Here is a 16,525-nt window from a genome sequence, read left to right as displayed (position 1 = left end):
ATTGAGTCAAAATGGATTCCTAAACCACTGATTACTTTTAGGTTTACCAGTTAGAAAAATCCAAATAAAAAACAAAACAAACACTCAGGGATCAAAAGCAGTGGTAGAGAATTCCATCAGTGGCAGAAAATTCCATCTGTTTTGCTCCCTGGTGGGGAAAACTTTAAGCAGAAGACCACTCCCAAACTGTCTTTCGATACAGATGTGAAATGGTACAAAAACAGTATGAGAACCACGGGGTATTGTACACATATACATGCATATACCCACACCCACACATATGTATGCATGCAGTTTTTAACTGGAGTGGCTAAGTCATCAGTATCAAAAGGTATCCAATGAAGAGTTTCCAAAAAAAATGGTTTAGTGATAATATAGACTGAAATATACAACTTATTACAAAAAGTGTGGTTCCAGGGGACAAGTGAATTGCTAATGTGATATTCACAGAATGGCTGAAGAGAGGAGACTAGGTGAAGGAGGGTTTCAAATAATATTTAGTTCATCTATAAAGATTGTTATGGCTTCCCAGGTGGCCCTAGGGATAAATAATCTGCCTGCCAATGAAGGAGACATAAGACACACAGGTTCAGTCCTTGGTTCGAGAAGATTCCTGGAGGAGAGCATGGCAACCCACTCCAGTATTTTTGCTAGGAGAATCCCATGGACAGAGGAGCCGGGCAGGCTACGGTCCATAGGGTCGCAAAGAGTCGGACACGACTGAAGTGATTTAGCACGCACATAAAGATTATTACGGCAGATTAGGATTATTGGGGAGAAAGATTACTGGGTGGGGAGGGCAGCTATGTTTTTTCACACTAGGTCTCCTCATGGCCCTGTCACTGACAAACCATTGAATTTCGTTGATCTAGGCAAGAGGATGGTGCTAAGAAAAAAAAAAAAAATCATCCTTTCTAGGTAAGGCTACCAAGCATTGGGTTTGTTTCTTGTTGCTGCTGTGATTTTCTTTATCCTCCGCCAGGGAAAATGAGTTTCACAGACCTTCTCAACTTCCTGCCTTCATCTCGATGGCGATGAACGGCAAGCCATGCTGAGGTAGCTGCTGGAGCTTAGACTGTGACCGTGAGCAGGAAAGCTAATAGGCCCACATGGTCTCATTAGCACCCTGCTCTCACCAACTGAGCTAACCGGCCCCAGAGGAGAAAGACACAAAATGGGCTGAGAGACGATTACATTTTAATTTATCCCCTGGGAATATACAAGGGAGGATAAAGGGAGTGTTGAGATTGGTTAGTATCAAAGAAAGTATGCACTGTGAAAGATAGCATGTACAAACGCCCTCTGTTTGGTGGCAGAAGTGTAGCATTTTCGTTTCACTTAAAAAAAAAAAGATTTCACCTTGTGTATTAAACTGAGTTGGGGCAAGGCAGCAAAGCTCCTGCTGTTGTGATTTCTTTTGCTTTACTGTGAAAGGAGCTTTAAGCTGTGTGACATACACAGCCTCAGGAAGGGACCTGAATAACTACTCTACCTTGGACCAGTAATTGCAATCAGGAATGAATCCAGGATCTGAGGGGCCTGCAGTTTAGGTTGTTGGGTAGAGAAGGGGAGCCTTAAGAACAAAGAGTATACAAATATTTTTGGCAAATTTTATAAACACATTGCTAGGCCTCCTCCCAGGGCTGTGGAAGGAGACCATGCAAATAAGGGGCCCAGAGCCTTCCTTTGGTAACCTCAAGGAAAGCCTGGGAACAATCTATAGAACAAATACATAATGTTAGGTCTCAGTTGCTACATCTAAAAGTAAAATCTTTTCTAATTTTTTAGAAAACTTAGTAAAATCTTGATAAAATTTGGGGCTCGTAGCATGATACCACTTCAAACACTCCTGTGATATGATCTGATTAACCTCAAGGCAATGTGGATATTCACATAACAGCCGTAAATATATTAAGAGCATATTAATCTTATAACTACATAATTCCTGTCATTTACTGACTTGAACATTTTGCAACAATCACTTTACAAAATACAGAATGTCACTACATTAAGATGAAAGAGATTAAATGTCATCATTTATTATTTCATGAGTAGGTAAACTGAGAAACTCATTGAAGAATCTTCATTAACATTCAGTGTAACTTCTGTACTGACCATGAGACTGGTAATCTAGAAAAAAAATTTTTAACAGAAGAGCCCTGAAAACAGGGAGATAACATAAATACTTCAGCCAATAGTTTACATGAAATAGAAAATCTATAACTGACGTGACTATGCAAAATGTATAATGTATCGTGGTGAGGAAAGGATATTATCCTTTCATCTTTAATTATGAAATGATTTATCATTTTCAAAAATTAAGAAAGTAAATAAATATTTTGCAGTTTTACTTCTTTTCATTTAAATCTGTCCTAGTCCAAAAATGCACAGAGTAAGATAATATCTTGGAGCTCCTATTTAATTAAAGAAAAACCCTTGAAACACTGGAGTCTAAAAATACTGATATTATTAATTAGTATATATCCCTTCCTCCTGTCTACTGGAACTTCCTACTTATCCCTATTTGGTCCTGAAGTGTCACCTCACCTTTATTCCTTACTACATTAATGTCAGATAGACATATAAGCTTCTTTTTTTTTTTCCACATAAGCTTGTTTCTGAGAAATGTACGTGGTAAATAGAATTGTAAAAATGATGTAAAATGGTGGGGAGGGTCTAGACAACATCAGATGATTCTATCTGCGATAAAGAAAAAGGCTGAAGTCCTGTGTTTATAGATTCTGTGGTTTGGAATACTATGACTTGGCCACAGGAATGCAAGCCATGAAAAGCATACAGCAGACCAGAGGACTTGGCACACTGCTATGGCTGAGCCAATAACCTCTATATAAATCATCAGGTGCATACACTCAACTGGGTCAAGTTTACCTTCAGGTAAAGAACTGCCTCCATGTGAATCAACCACATTCAAACAGAGAAAGGAAAGGTATTTACTAGATTATACAAAATGTCTGAGTCAAAAATATTTTTATAGCCTATAACATCATATCCACCATACACACATACATACATTACATCTAGCAGTGAGAATCCTTCCTTGGAAATTTCTTTCTGTGATGAATATTCCAAGTTATGAAAAGATCTGAAACTCCGAACATTATCTGTGCTCAGAAGTTGGAACCCAGTGTGTCTGCTTGCCCTAAAATTCTTCTCCAGTGCTGTTTGTCTCTTAATTATGCCAAGGGGAGTTCTTAATTGTATATACATATATATATATATGTTTTGCTGTTTTTTTTTTTTTTTGCTGTGAACATCAGCAGCTCTGTCTCTTAAACTGCATTGAAAAATACTAGGGCGTCGCACCCTTTGTGTCACTTACTAAACTTCCTCAATAAAGCTACCAAAAGCTTTCTGAGGTGGAATTTTATATTCGCAAATGTCAATTCAGATCTGTTAGATACAGTGAACAAACTTGCCTGCTACAGCAAGCATTCCACCCAAATTGACTAGGTGTGGCTTTTTTTTTTTTTTTCATTGTTCAGTCACACTGAACAGAATCTGTTCTCTGGCTGCATCTAGGTTGTCATTCTCTTTATCTGTGGGCTTGTAATAAGCAAACCGTACTCAATTTTCCAAAAGCAGATGTGCTCTTCCGGTATCCTAGAAACAGATCAAAGTGTGGTTTGTGGGAAGACATAAGGTTCAAGGCAGTGACACCAATGGGTCTTAATATGCAGCCAGACAAACAACAGGACTGGAAATTTAAACATTAGCTTGAATATTTTAGGGAAAAGAATCAGATGATCAGAGCAGGAGGGATGTACAGTTAGAAGGGATAGACAGTTATTTAGGGAGAGTAGGTACCAAAGAAACGAAGTAAAATTATACGTTACTTTCATAGTAAAATCAAGATCCATAATAAAGAACATTTCTTTCAAGTCAGACTGGTAAATGTCACTTAAAATTGCTCACGCTAGCTCAATGACAACATGCCCACAAGGCAGCTTTCTAGACCACAAAAGAGGATCATATCAACCATCTTGAGGTTAGCTTTTTGTACACATAATAACTGTAGAAATTAATCTTTCATCAGTTTATCACATCATAACAGCTATTGTTAAATAATCTACAAGGTAGAAAAGCAATTTCCAATTGTTCCCTGGGGTCTTCTAAGTAATGTCTCATGTCTTGTGCTATGCTGCAAAATAAATAGTACTCCATATTCTGCAGCCTGAAATTACCCTCATTGAAGAAAAAAGGGAAATGTATTCTATTATAGAAAGCATGGAGAATCAAATTAGAAAGCATATGAAGCTGAAAAACTCAATGAATCTCTCACTGGACTCCAAAAAAGTCACTCCCTGATCAATAATGCATGAAGGGTTGAGACCTGGCATGGAGATACTCGACGGGAGGCTCAACAGAAGATGAAGAGTCTGCCTTCTGTCTTTACCCCTATCTTACCCCAGGCCCTTGCTCTCTGATTCTCTGAAATAGGGCAGTTGATTGATGTCCCTTGACCTTTGAAAAAATATAGGCTCCAGCTGCATAGGAAATGCTGGGCTCAGGTGTGTGATAAAATCTGGCTCCTATTCTTTGCTCAGTCTGAAAATGGGACATCCCACAAGAGGCCAAGAGCGGTAGCAGTGGGTAAAAGGCTCTTGCTTTACTCCCCATCTACTGACATTTTCTGGACTCACCAAGCATATTCATTTCTCTGTGGCTTTATTTATACTATTCTCAGTATCTAGAACACTTTCTCTTCCCTATCCCTTCAAAACCAAGAACAAACTGAAATACTTTAGTGTTTGAAAGCTAAGGACAGAGTTTGGAGGAGTTCAACCATATAAAGTATTACTAAAGGTCAAAGCGGAACTCCAGGGAGCTCACTGGTGACATTCTGGGAACTAATTTATCAATGTAATTAATCAGCACTGAATTCCAAGGCAAGTATTTTTGGCAAATGAGTAAACACATGAAATCTATTTATTTTAGTTAAAATTTTCTAGACATCCTGGAAAAAGTATCATGGAACAAAATTTCAGTGACTTGTTAATGCCCCTAGGACCCATTTTTTGCATTATTCATAAAGATGTACCAATTAAGGGGTGCCCTATCTACACAGATGTCCTTGAATTCTGAGAAACAACTTTGTAATGAGATATGTTTTGCTGAGAGCAGACTGACCTACTCCCACACTTTCCGTCTATCTAAATATTACATACATCTTTCAGTTTTCAGTGTGTTCATTATATAGTAGTCACCAATGAAATGGGTTACAAATAAAGATAACACAACCCTTTCCAAGTACTAGCCTGATAATGGTTTAAAGGAAGTAGGCCAGCTGGAATTAGAATGAGACACCATGGAACCAAATATGAGACCTGGAGGAACTCAGTAGACAGGGACAGTTTTCAATTCCATCTCAAACAGTCTAAGGCCAAACTGCAACTGTATATTTTAAGGTATTAAGACAAAATGAATTCTCTGTAGGATACTTAAATCACTTTTTAAGTGATCCATTTAAACTCAATGATCCAAACAAATACTAGACATTGGTCTAGAATGACACCAAAATATTAATTTCACCAAGGGAAACTCTGTGGCTTGGTTAAGTTAAAACCCCCATCAAACACCTGGCCAGTATCCCTCAAGACTGTTAAGGTCATGGGAAACAGAAAGACTGAGAAACAATCACAGAGCAGAAAAGAGAGCACAGATAGGATTCAAATAAATACACTAATACTCCAGATTGGACACTGTAACAGAAAGAGCACACTAGCGAAATATCTGGTGAAGTCTGAAGAAAGTCTGGAGTTATTAGTTAATAGTAATGTGTAGATGTCAGTTCCTTAGTTTTGACAAATAAACTGCATATAAGATATTAAAAAGTGGGAAAAAACAGGTGATGGGTAATATGGTAAGTCTCAGTACTATTTTTGCAACTTTCCTTTAAATTTAAAATTATTTTAAAGTGAAAAATCTATTTAAAAGTAACAAGAGAACTATCAAAGAGCAAGGAAATTTACCTGAATTAATATCCTAAATTAAAAGGGTTTTATGTAATAATAATCAAACCTCCTCTCTTCTTAAAATGTCCCTGCTCCTTTTATTAGTATTCTTCTATAAATTACATTTTTTGTTTTATTAATTTGCTGCATTGGGTCTTAGTTATGGCACTCAAGATCTTCAGTTCCCTGAACCAGGGATAGAACCCAGGCCCCCTGCATTGGGAGCGTGAAGTCCCAGCCACTAGAACATGAGGGAAGTCCCTATAAGCTACATTCTTGGTTCCTGCAACCACTGTTTAAATCTAACACACCTGATTGCTCCCTTCACATGCATAACATCTTTGGAGTGTCAATTAACATACTAGCTCGCATCCTCAATCCTTTGGTGACAACTTCCCAAAGTCGTTGCCAGGTTATTCCAGTGTAGATATGCACCCTTAAAAAAGGACATACATATGCAATTTTGAAAAAGCAGATCTGTGACTTACAACTGATGGCATCTGAGCATTTTGGAACATAAACTGCATCTGCTGGGCGAACATGGCGGCGGCACTCTTTTGTTGAATCAGATTGTTCCGTCCATTAATTTCCAGCTGCGTTTTCAAATGTGGAGGAGGGTGAAGGTACTTGCAGTTTTCTCTGGCACACCGGCCCTAAAAATGAAGGATTTTATGAATTGACATTAATATATTTAAAAATCTGGTGTGGCTAAGAAAGTAAGAAAAGTTTATTTATCTCTTAGCATGTGGGATGAACTGTTCGAAGTACTTTATGTGAATTAATGTATTCCGTCTTGATACACACCCCCTAAGACTGACACTCTCATCATTCTTATCTTCCAGATGAGAAGATGAAGAGGAGTTACACAGCTAACAAGTGACAGAACCAGAACTAAAGCCTAGTCTGACTCCAGAACTCATTCTCATAGCCACCTTGCTCTGCTCCACTTTGGTATGCATCAACTTACATTTAAAATACAAAATATCAGGGATAGTATATAATCATAACATTACAGACGTAAATAAAAATTTCCCAACATGAGACATAAAATCAAATATGATCTAAGACATGGATCTACATATGTAATCAGCAAAAATAAGGAAAAATGTTAAATATATACACATAAATGTATCTTGTAACTTCTAGATCCATTATTCTGGACAATTTTGGCTCTAAAGTTCTTTTTCCTGAATCCATATAATGTGAGAAACTTCTTGAAATCCACTGATATTTTGTTAACTGAAGAATAAATCTCTTCTACCTCACAGTTATGCTGTTCTTTAGGTTCTAGAGGGAATGGCCCCAGATCATTGGGATAACTCCCAAGTATATTTGGGAGTGTCAGGTATTTCAACGTTTTAGAGATAGTTTAAGCACTTCCAGACAGGATCATATGGTAGTCCTGTGGAACCAAACATGCCTTTGGTGTTACCTAAATGCTGATATGGCTGCTAATTATGGTGTTTACTGTGTGGCAGCAGAGGATGTCAGTGACCAGTATTTATCACATTGTCAAATGTGTTATGTTGTGTTTGTTTAACTCAAGTACTGTACAAAGCAGCTAACGATGATCCCATTTGGATTACTAAATCTGCCATAATCCCTTTAAGATAAGCACAACTGCAAGCCATTCTTTTTCCCACAGTTGCTTAGATGCTTTAGAGCAGCAGCTTACTGGAGGGAAGGGTGGAAAAAAAAAAAAGGCAACTTGTTTGTACCGAAGAGTGCAAGTTGCTAGGCCATCTGAATTCCCAGGAGAAAATCAGTTAGTTCAAGTGTTTTCAACACATGCTATGAATTTTCTGTATTTATGATGCTTCAATGGACTATATTAATCACTCCTTCATATTTAGTTTTCTTGTTATTAAAGCACTCCTGTAATTTCACTGGGAACAAGGTGTGGCCCTGAAAATTAGAGAGTTACCTATAATGTTGGGGTTCCCTTGTGGCTCAGCTGGTAAAGAATCTGCCTGCAATGCAGGAGACTTGGGTTTGATCCCTGGGTTCGGAAGATCCCCTGGAGAAGGTAAAGGCTACCCACTCCAGTATTCTGGCCTGGAGAATTCCATGGACTCTATAGTCCACACGGTCACCAAGAGTCGGATACTGACTGAGCGATTTTCACTTTCTATAATGCAAAACCAGAAGCACTGCAAATGCTCTTTTAAATATCAGGTCAATGGGATGAGATGGCTCTTTTACCTCCCCTGGCAGGGAACTGAGTATAACTTAAAACATAGCTTGATAAATCCAGGTAGCCACTATTATTTTCCATTAGGCTTCTCATTCTGTTTCCAATTTGATCAATTTATTTTTAATCAAATTATTTATAAAATCAAACAATATCTGAGTTTCAATGTACCTTAGAAAAGAAAGCATTTATCGGTAGAGTCAAGGGTGGTATGAACCCAGTCCTCCCGAACTCATAAAGGTAGGAACAACCACATAATTTCAGCACATATAACGACTATAAGTGAAGTGAAAGTTGCTCAGTTGTGTCCACCTCTTTGTGACCCCATGGACTATACAGTCCAGGGAATTCTCCAGGCGAGAATACTGGAGTGGGTAGCCACGGGATCTTCCCAAACCCGGAGATCGAGCCCAGGTCTCTCATATTGCAGATGGATTCTTTACCAGCTGAGCCACAAGGGAAGCCCCAAGGATATCCTCATATGCGCTAAAACTGGCGGTAATGGAAGTCCCCCTCCCCTCCATTAACATAACATGTCCCCCTAAGAGAAAATGTTAATTCTCTCTACATCTACTGCAAGGCAAAGATAGTCACAACAATTTCAGTCCCTAGATTCTTTACCCAGCGTAACTGGGATTATCTGGGTCGAAATTAACAGCTCAGGGGAATTGGTGGCACGTAGAGCCTTCCACAGCCAAGCACGGCAGTTTTATACTTCCAGGGTTTCTCTTTCTCCTCCTACTTCCCCAAGGTAGAGTCCTAAATCCTCTGCTCTCCTCTTTAATCTACTTCCCCTGGAGAAATAAAGTCCAAGTAAAGTTTCATCTCTCACTGCAATTGCTCAGATCTTAAATCTCGATCTCTATCTCTGACCTCTCTTCTGAATTTCAGGCCTTTTTTAAAATCACCAACTGCAGTTGCATTTAGAAATCCTGCCCCCTAACCAGCTCTAAATAACTTACTCCTGACCTTCCTTCTCCTCAGACTACCTTTCATCTTCCTGCCTACTAGCATTTAGGACTATTGCTCCAGTTCCCAGGCTTTGGGATAGCTGCATAGCAGCACTGAAAAAAGAAACCAGGCTCTTGCTGAGCAGGACCGCCTTAGGATCACAAACCCACCTTGACAGTTTTCCCTGGCCAGTGGCAAACACAACCAGAACCATTTAAATAGGACACCATCTGTAACCCACCCCCAATTAGATGAGGACTGTCTCTTATACTCAGGAATTCAAAACAGTAGATCATTTTTTTAAAAAAGGAAAAGGAACACATTAAGTTTTTGCCATTTGTTAACAGTTTAAAGTTTTTTTTTTTAAATTTATTTAATTGGAGGCTAATTACTCTACAATACTGTATTGGTTCTGCCACACATCAACATAAATCTGCCACGGGCGGACACGTGTTCCCCATCCTGAACCCCCTCCCACCTCCCTCCCTGTACCATCATTTACATTGAATGTAATCAGAGGGGAGACAAGGGCGGGAGAGAACATGCTTTATTTGGCCCATTTCCTGCCAATGTACAGATAAAGGATTGCTACCTGCCTCTGTGCATTTACATTACTGTCCTTTACAAATAATAAGTTTTCTTAAGCTTTTTCTTGGGAAACTAATGACATTTTTACAAAGCAAACACAGTACACAGAAATAGAAAAAAAAAAGAATTACACTTTAAAAATCACATCAAGCTAGGTTATAAAACTAAAGTATGGAATTTGAGGCAGCCTAAGAATTTTAAAAAACTTACTCATCTTAGTTATGAGATTGTACTTGATTTATAAAGTATTCTTTTTTGAATGACAGAATCCATAATTTAATTCTATAACAATGCAAATGTACAACACCACTACCTTACCAGAGATTGCTGCTCATGTTAAAGAACGCTTATAAAAGAGAAAAAACCCTGCATTTCCAATCGAAACAATAGATGAGACCAAATAATTTAATATAAATGTTATCTGTGGAATACAATATTTCAAAAGAAAGCCAAGCCCCTTAAATTTTTTCAAAACAACTTTAGGACTCACGGTAATATATGTACAACACTCGGTAGCAATAAATCTCTGTATTCATTCTTCAAGACGCCCAAACTTAATTATAGGGCAAAATACTTTTATTGGAGTTGGGGAGGGGGTGGCAAACTTTGTTTTTGACATTTGCTAACATTTGCTTTTAGTGCCTGTAGGGGATTAAGGATTTCATAAGCACGTATGGATGAGATGGGGTGGAGGCAAAGGATGGATTTGCCCAGCACAGTACGTAATCACTTAGTGTTTTTCTGTCCTTTGGAAAACCAGTGACTATGAAGTTTTCCAGAGGCCAGCTAAGCATCGTGAATGGGCCACAAGACTTTATCACACCAGGTCTGTAACAGCCCAGAAGCTATCTTGGCAGAAAAATATCACCTGTTGGGTTTCCCAAGCCAAGTCAGTGGTGTCCAACCTCCTTCTAGACCCACAGGTTCAAGAGTTGCCATGTGCTCAGTGCAGACTCACAAAATTAAAGAAATCAGACTGCAAGCTCATTTAGGCTTGCCTCAGTTTCACGCCTTTTCCATTTCCTTTGGCCTTAAAAACAAATCATTCTCATCAGATCTTTCACTGTGATACTGAGTCAAGAAAATAGCAAAGTGATTTGATAAGAAAGTGATTCTCTGCTGAAATAAGTGTTACTATATCTATGCATCTCCCTGCTCCCCTATTTCATCTATTCTCTTTGAAAAAAGCACCCAAAAAGCAGCACGGAGAGAAAATGACCAATGAAATTTCTGAAATACATCAAAAAGTTGATGACAGACAAAGGAAAAAGTTGCAGAGCATTCATACAACCTCCAAAACTCAAATCTATTCCTTTTCCTTACCTTCAGGCTTTTCACAGTACAAAGCCTTCGACTGAAAGAGAAAAGTAGCATTGTAGAGATTCAAATCCCACCTAAGTCTTGGGAGTTTTGAGAATGAGTCTGTCAGAGACAAGACTTTCCAGGCACTTGGTGGTAGAAAACTCCTGTGAAATGTACTTTTTTATGTTCATGAGACAAAGCTCTACCATCCATCAGAATAAGAAAAGGACCCCAGGAAGCTGAAAATTACCCTTTGTCAGTCACCAGTATCTTAACAGGAACAGCTGTTTGCAGAATGACTTGCTTCTTCAAATACATTAGGAATTATGGGGGGGGGGGGAACCTCTCAAATACAATAATAACTGGATTACCTTTTCAAAGACATCTCATCGCTCTGCTATACTACCAAGAGTTAAATGTTAAATAAAGCCAACAAATAGGTGATTTGATTTCTATAAGAAAATAATTTCATTTTAATGATCATGTATTAAATGAAAAAAACCTCTTGATTATACTGCCCAACTAAAACATACTTACATGCCTGGACATGGCTTCTCAGAGGAAGTAACAGTGATTTTAGAATAACACATGATCCGTACTAGGTTGCCTGGTTCCTACAACCATCACGGACCTTTTAAAGGCTAGGAACAATCTGAAACAGCTAAAAGGCAACATCAACATAAACTGAGTATCAGCCAGATATCAACACACTAATGGCAATTTCCCACTTTCTCTTAAGAGTTGTTTTTATAAAAATGTGTATCCTCCAGAACTGTACCATTTATGAATACTAAGATATATACACAAAAAGCATCCTTAAAATCTTACATATAACTCAATTTAAACTTGGGATACAGACAAAAAAAATCTTTCTTTAAAAAGCCTTTAATAAACCACTTCCTGAGTATACTGAAGGCAAAATTAATGAGGCCGACCGTCCCTCCACCATGGAGAGGGCAGGCAAGCACTCCACCGCCTCCCCAACCAAGTCAGCACTGCATCTCTCCTGAACTCTGCTTTTTTTTTTTTAATGTTATTGAAGTCTAGTTGATTCACAATGTTGTGTTAATTTCTGCTCTACAGCAAAGTGATTTAAGTTTTATATATATATATATATATATATATGTATATATTCTTTTTCTTATTCTTTTCCACGATGGTTTATCATAGGATATTGAATATAGTTCTCTGAGCTATATAGTAGGAGCTTGTTGTTTATCCATTCTCTGTATAATATTTTGCATCTGCTCATCCCAAACTCATGAACTCTGCTTTTTTGACATCCCATATACATATACAGAGGGCAATGACTTTGGTGCAAACCAGAGACCAAGTCTGAATAAGTAAGAAGCTGGGAGGAGAGCAGAAGAATTTTCTTGCCTATCTGCCTCAAGAAAGCTTTCGAATGGTGACCTCCAAAAGATGGAGGGAGGAGGAGTTCAACAATCACACTGTTGTTCTCTGTAACAGCCCATGAGATAACCTGATTACCAGAACTGAAACATGTAGGGCTGAACCGGATTTTAAGGAACATCTCCTGCACCTTTATCTTACAGAGAAAGTGAAGGCCAAATTGATGATGTGGCTCGTCCTAATTAACAAGCAGCTCAGTAAGGACAGAAGCCAAGTTTCCAGACTCTCACTACCCAATATGGATTTTCAGTTCAAATGACTCTTTCTCTATAAAGATTTTCCTGAAACCATGTTCCCACCCCCACTCCCCCACTCCCTTTTATCTCTCCCTCGTTTGTGCTTCCAGCTGCATCTTGTACTCAGTTTTATCATAGCACTTATCACTGTGTACATTGATAAATTGTTTGCATGCCTATCTCCCCATTCGACTTTAGAGTTTGTTTAAAGGCAAGACTGTATCTTCCTCATCTTTGAACCTTCAGGGCTGTTTCTGTGCCTGGTGAATAGTGACTACTCTATAAAAGTTTGTTGAGCGGATAAACTTTGTGGGAATAATTTTATAGGGCATCACAGTAAGCCAGCCTTAGAAGCCTAATTGCTTCTCTTGCTATTTCCTTCCCTAAGTTCTTTCTTCTTCCTCCAAGAAGAGAACAATAGCCAACACATGACTGAGGCTGTTCCTGGTTTTCTGATTCAAATGAACCGTTATTTTATTCAGGTATAGTAAATAGTTCATTTGTTACTGCTTATTTTTTTAAATGAATATATACTCTGACATGTATGTGACCATCATGGCTGAAAATTCCTGGTCATCCAGTATACACTGAATCAGAAATGTTGCGAACCCGAGGCACACAGACACAAACCCTGGTGTAATTCCCAGGGGTCTGTGGTCACAAGAACCCCCAGGATATAGAGCCCCTACAGAACTGAATAAAGAAACCTGCAGCAGATTCATATTTAATCAACACCTGGGCTTGCCCAAGGGGAGCACTGCTTTTCGAGGGTCAGTTTAGAATAAAGTGCCTCCTCCAACTGCTCCATCCCCACTCTTCATTTCTCTAACCAGCTGCAAGTCAAATTCCCTGAAGCTACTTAGACAAAGGTGGAATATAAGGCTTTAGTATAATCACATCGGGTGAGGCCTTCCTGTGCATCTCTACTGACCTCTTACAACAAAATGCTTCTGCTATGCTTAAGACGCATATTCAGCTGTATTCATGTTGAACATTGATTCTCAAATAATCATGAGCTTGAACTTTTTCTGAAGAACAAATAACACCAAAAATCATAGTTGCTGTTCCTAGTGAAACCAAGCCTGCCTCCCCAATACCCCAGGTCTGCTCCCTGCCCACTTCCCAATTTTCCCCGCTGTGGTCTAACACCTTCAGTTGCTTGAGAAAAATGTGATATCTGTTCAATATGTTCCTCACGAATGTATCATCTGTTTACAAAACAGACAACCAGAATCAAATTAAAACCCCCAAACAACTGAAGCACACCGGTACCAAGTTACCAAAAGTCAGAGGCGTTTCTGATGCTAAGTATTCATGGAAGCTGTCTTTAATGTAGTTGATGGCTGCCAACAGAAAATGTCATTAAAACAGAAAAAGAGGAAAGAATGAAAAGAATGACACTGAATTTGTTACTCCAAGAAATAAAATACACAGAAAACCATGCAACTTCAAGAAGCCACTTACTACATAGGCTTCCTTAGGAAGCAACATAAAGGGGTGTCTCCCTCCACCCTTAGGCAGTCAAATCTCTGGCTCTCAGCGTTGCCTCGGCTCCCTTTTCTGGACACCCGTCCAGTCACTACAGCGACTCAGAACCAGGACAGAATGGACACTGCCTGCCTGTACCCTTTCTTCCCGGCTAGGGCTTCCATCTGGGCTCACACCTAGGGTTGCCAGATTTATCAAATGAAAACACAGGACTCCCAATCAAATCTGAATTTCCCATAAACAAGGGCTCATTTTTTTTTTTTAAGGATAAGTATGCCCCATACAAAATATTATCTGACAACCCTCTCCCTATCTATTCGTCCACTCCAGTGAGTTCAGCTAAATAAAGTCAAATCCTCAAAAACCCATTTACCTCCCTTTACCTTAAGGTCATAAGCAGCCCCCTCCATTGGAAACAGCCTAGGCTCTACTAGGCCTTCAGTTCCCCCAGAGCAAAGCAGAAGGCCCTCTCAGTCCCAGCTTACCTGACCAGCTGCAAGGAATTTAAGGAAGTTGACTGTTGGAGAAAGCAATTTTTTACTCCCTGGCTCCTCCCACCAAAAGCTTCACACGGCTCCCTACCCAGTCAGCCACTCCACTTTCCCAACCACTGTGGCGCAACAACTGTGTATTCAAATGACTTTGATGCCTGCCTGCCAGAGCTCCTCCTTTGGACTAGGATGGGGGGAGGGCGTGGTGAGTGACCACTGTGCCGATCTCCTGACTCTTTAAGTCTATATAAATTTTCTTGAACATATGAATTATTACAGGAAGAGGAGGCTTTTATGTTTTAAAGTGGTTTTTTTTTTTTTTTTTTTTTTTAGCAGGGGGAGGGAGAGGAGAGCAGATTAACTTTCATTTCTTCAGTCCTGTCGGTGGCATACTCAAATTCAAGCAAAAGTCATCCAGTGAAGCTCAGGAAAACATCTGCTTAAGCATCATGTTTCTACAAGCACACAGAAGATGGATGCAGATCATATTCACAACGTGCAAAACCCGGCATGAATAGCCATTATTTGCATAGATGTCTTTTACAGTCAAGCCTTGATTACTCATATTAAAACAGAGGCAGATATGGAGGAGCATGGTTAATTCTAATGAACAAAATAATATATTCAGGGAAAATGGTGATTCGTAGCAGCCCCGCATGACAGACTAGGTATAATACAGCAGTGGCAGTGGTGAACAGGAATCAGTTATGAGACACAGTCCTGAATTTGTTTTATTAAGATTTCAGGCTCTTTTGTTGGGATTATCAGAGTCAGAATTAGTAAGATCAGAGAGAAGGAAATTGTACTTCACTGGGGAAACTTGTATGTTTATAGACAACATGTCATAAAAACATTAAATGGTAAAGCTGGAAAGGCTCTTAGAAATCAGTCTGTGTAATATTCCTAAGAGAGGAGCCTCAGAAACTGAGCTTCCTTGTGAAATACTTGTAAGAAATGGCACACTCTGTTCCCCTCTTGGAGATGAACAGTCCACCAGAGCAGAGTAAAGGTTCCCTCTCACATGTCCTAAAGAAAGAAATCGGCCGGTTTTTAACTAAGAAACACAGTTCAGTCACAGAAACCATTCCCTCATTTTTTTTTTTCATAAGATACCTTGTAACATATCTCATTAGAGAATCCTTATGAAAATACTAATTTAATTCAACTTCCTCCTTTTAAAGCTCAAAGCAAGCCCCATGGCATTCAGTGAACTCCAAGGAACTGGATGGCCCGTTAAAATGACATTGAACATTTCTGTCCACATTTGATCTCCACACAGCTAACAAGAGGGAGATTTTTCCTATGATGGCTACAAAGATCCCACAGTCAGCTTCCCAGCACCCCTGGCCAAAGTTGTAAGTTCTGCCAGAGCTTTCCAAAAGGCTGCTGCGCTTTCTTCTTTTGTTTGAATGCTTCACTCAGGCAACTTTGGAAATCACAACCTCAAGCCTTCTCTAACTGGCTTTCCTACACTGTGACTTCTAACCCTTGAAACCATGCCAGTTACCTTTAGGTTTTCCATGACTTAAGGGTCTCTAGTGAGTTCTAACGGCACTAAAACTTGGGAAGTAAGAAGGTATTTGGCAATCCCTTCAATTCCTAAGGGTCTTAGTTGTGCACTAAACTTAAACCTTGCGGTTTCCACTTGGCAAAATTAAATTTCCTGTCTCGAAGTAAAAAGAAAGTTTCAAAGAAGAATTAAATGTAGACAAGTATCTTGCAAACTGAAGGGGAGTAAAAGGTGAGAAAGGCGCTGATTATTGTTTAGATTTAAACAATTTATCTTTGCAGAGCTCAGTATGCTGCTAAGAATAAATTAAATAATTACATCTCTAGAGTCAGCCACTACTCCTCCACCCAGAGGTTATATAAAGGACAAATATAGTTATTGAT

The 16,525-nt window shown here is 39.1% G+C and overlaps 1 protein-coding gene across 16 annotated transcripts in view; it reads right to left on the bottom strand.

Moving 5' to 3' along the window:
- MBNL3 (muscleblind like splicing regulator 3) overlaps positions 1-16,525 on the bottom strand; it is a 128,789-nt gene that overhangs the window by 29,275 nt on the left and 82,989 nt on the right. For 9 of the 16 annotated variants that reach the window (XM_027962953.2, XM_042242571.1, XM_060408413.1 and 6 more), the window contains exon 3: positions 6,461-6,625. In XM_027962953.2, coding sequence (XP_027818754.2) covers positions 6,461-6,625 — 165 coding nt within the window. Of the gene's footprint in view, positions 1-6,460; positions 6,626-14,524; positions 14,759-16,525 lie in introns of those variants that run through there. The other 7 variants (XM_060408420.1, XM_060408421.1, XM_060408418.1 and 4 more) reach the window with 2 other exon arrangements.

The sequence above is a fragment of the Ovis aries genome, chromosome X, assembly GCF_016772045.2.
Source record: "Ovis aries strain OAR_USU_Benz2616 breed Rambouillet chromosome X, ARS-UI_Ramb_v3.0, whole genome shotgun sequence".
Classification (NCBI taxonomy): domain Eukaryota; kingdom Metazoa; phylum Chordata; class Mammalia; order Artiodactyla; family Bovidae; genus Ovis; species Ovis aries.
The sequence above is the reverse complement of the archived record's forward strand: the minus strand, read 5'-3'. Positions and strand labels throughout refer to the sequence as shown.